The sequence below is a fragment of the Phytophthora infestans genome, genomic scaffold, assembly GCF_000142945.1.
Source record: "Phytophthora infestans T30-4 supercont1.1 genomic scaffold, whole genome shotgun sequence".
Classification (NCBI taxonomy): Eukaryota; Oomycota; class Peronosporomycetes; order Peronosporales; family Peronosporaceae; genus Phytophthora; species Phytophthora infestans.
In genome coordinates, this window is record NW_003303758.1 from 788924 (window position 1) to 790450 (window position 1527).

Consider the following 1527-nt stretch of genomic DNA (forward strand, 5'->3'; position numbering starts at 1 on the left):
GATCCTCGGGGAGAGATCAAATGCTCTCATACCCTTATATGGCGAAAGCTCAACCACCGAGTCCGGGAGGACCTAATAGAGGGCGACAGTACTTTGCGAGAGCAGAGCACTTGTGTCAATTTGGGAGGGTGTAATGCCGTTTTCTAAATCAGTTCCTGCATTATCATGCCGTGTATCGCTCCCGACTTCCTCTGGGGCTTGATCATCTCTACCCCCCTGACCATCTTTACCAGCATCCGCTACCGCGTCTTCCTCAGCCAACAATCCCGACTGGAAGGCGTAATCGACAACCGCACGCTCACCTATGAAGACGTGAGCTCTCTGCGGACTTGTGTATGTCCACTCTGTCTGCAGTCCTCTCGGCCGCTTGGACGTCCACCCCACCGCCTTGAGCTGTCGCCATAAGAGCCCAAAGTCAACGTCGTGTGCGGCGACAGCTAGGGCGGCAGGTTTCTCGCGGCGACTGGAGCGCTTCCGTGTCATCCAGCAAAATCTCGAATGAGCGGTCAAGGATTCACCTTCCACCTGATCCCCATCCCCTGACCTGGTTTTGTTTTCGTTCCTGAAAAACCTCTTGCAGCTTATATGTTGCATCATACTTGATTAAAGTATTGAAAAATCATTTCCGAGCCATTTGCTAATAAACTTTGCGCTATGTCGTAAGTTACGACACAAAAAAAAATGGATGTCGTTAGTTACGACGTCCGGAACCAAGGTGTTAACTATACGAGCAGCAAGACGAATTCGAGTTTGGGTCGCAGAACGTCCAGATTGTGCGAACGTTCATCTGTCAGTATAAACACTACGACGAGTTCGCACCCCAGGGGGAGAACACGCTGTTTCAAGCACTCATTAAGGCGCTCAAGAACGCAAAGAACTTTATCTACATTGAAGATCAGTATTTCATCCTCGTACCAGAGCTACTCGATGCGGTTTTAAAAGTGATGCCGACACTCCAGCGACTCATTGTGGTTGTGCAGCGACCAGGTTGGATGTGAAGTCGGGTGGATACGAGAAGTATTTGTTCGACATGATCGCTCCTATACAGAAGCTGTATCCAAACAAGTTTCAGATCTACACCACGAAGAGTAGCTTGAATCTCTACATCCACACAAAACTCGTGATCATCGACGACGTTTTTGTGACAGTCAGCTCAGCAAACTGGAATCGTCGTAGCATGACCTCGGACTCGGAGATGGCTGCCAACATCATCGACGAGGACTCTGTAGATTCTCCAGATGGGGTCACGGTGCTGAGGACGGCACGCGACTTTCGGATCCGCAAATTTCACGAGATGACGGGTCTAAGCTACGATGAACTAGACGCAATGACGATAATTGAAGCCGCGAATCAACTTGATACGGCCGCTGCAGACAAATCGTCCATCATTGAAGCGTTTCTACAGTAGTAGAGGAGCAAGCTTATTTCGCTACTTTTACAGATGCATTTCGGCAGCAAGTAGACCCACAGGACACATGCACGTAGCGTAATCACGATTTCAATGAAATACACCACCAGGTCAAGCAA

The 1527-nt window shown here is 49.3% G+C and overlaps 1 protein-coding gene across 1 annotated transcript; it reads left to right on the top strand.

Annotated features, from left to right (window-relative positions):
* Nucleotides 1-165: 165 nt before the first annotated feature.
* Nucleotides 166-1408, top strand: PITG_00107 (uncharacterized protein; the record flags this gene model as incomplete). Its single annotated transcript, XM_002908689.1, has 3 exons — nt 166-312; nt 762-932; nt 1001-1408. 3 exons carry the CDS (start codon nt 166-168, stop codon nt 1406-1408), a joined length of 726 nt encoding a protein of 241 aa, XP_002908735.1.
* Between the last annotated feature and the right edge of the window lie 119 nt (nt 1409-1527).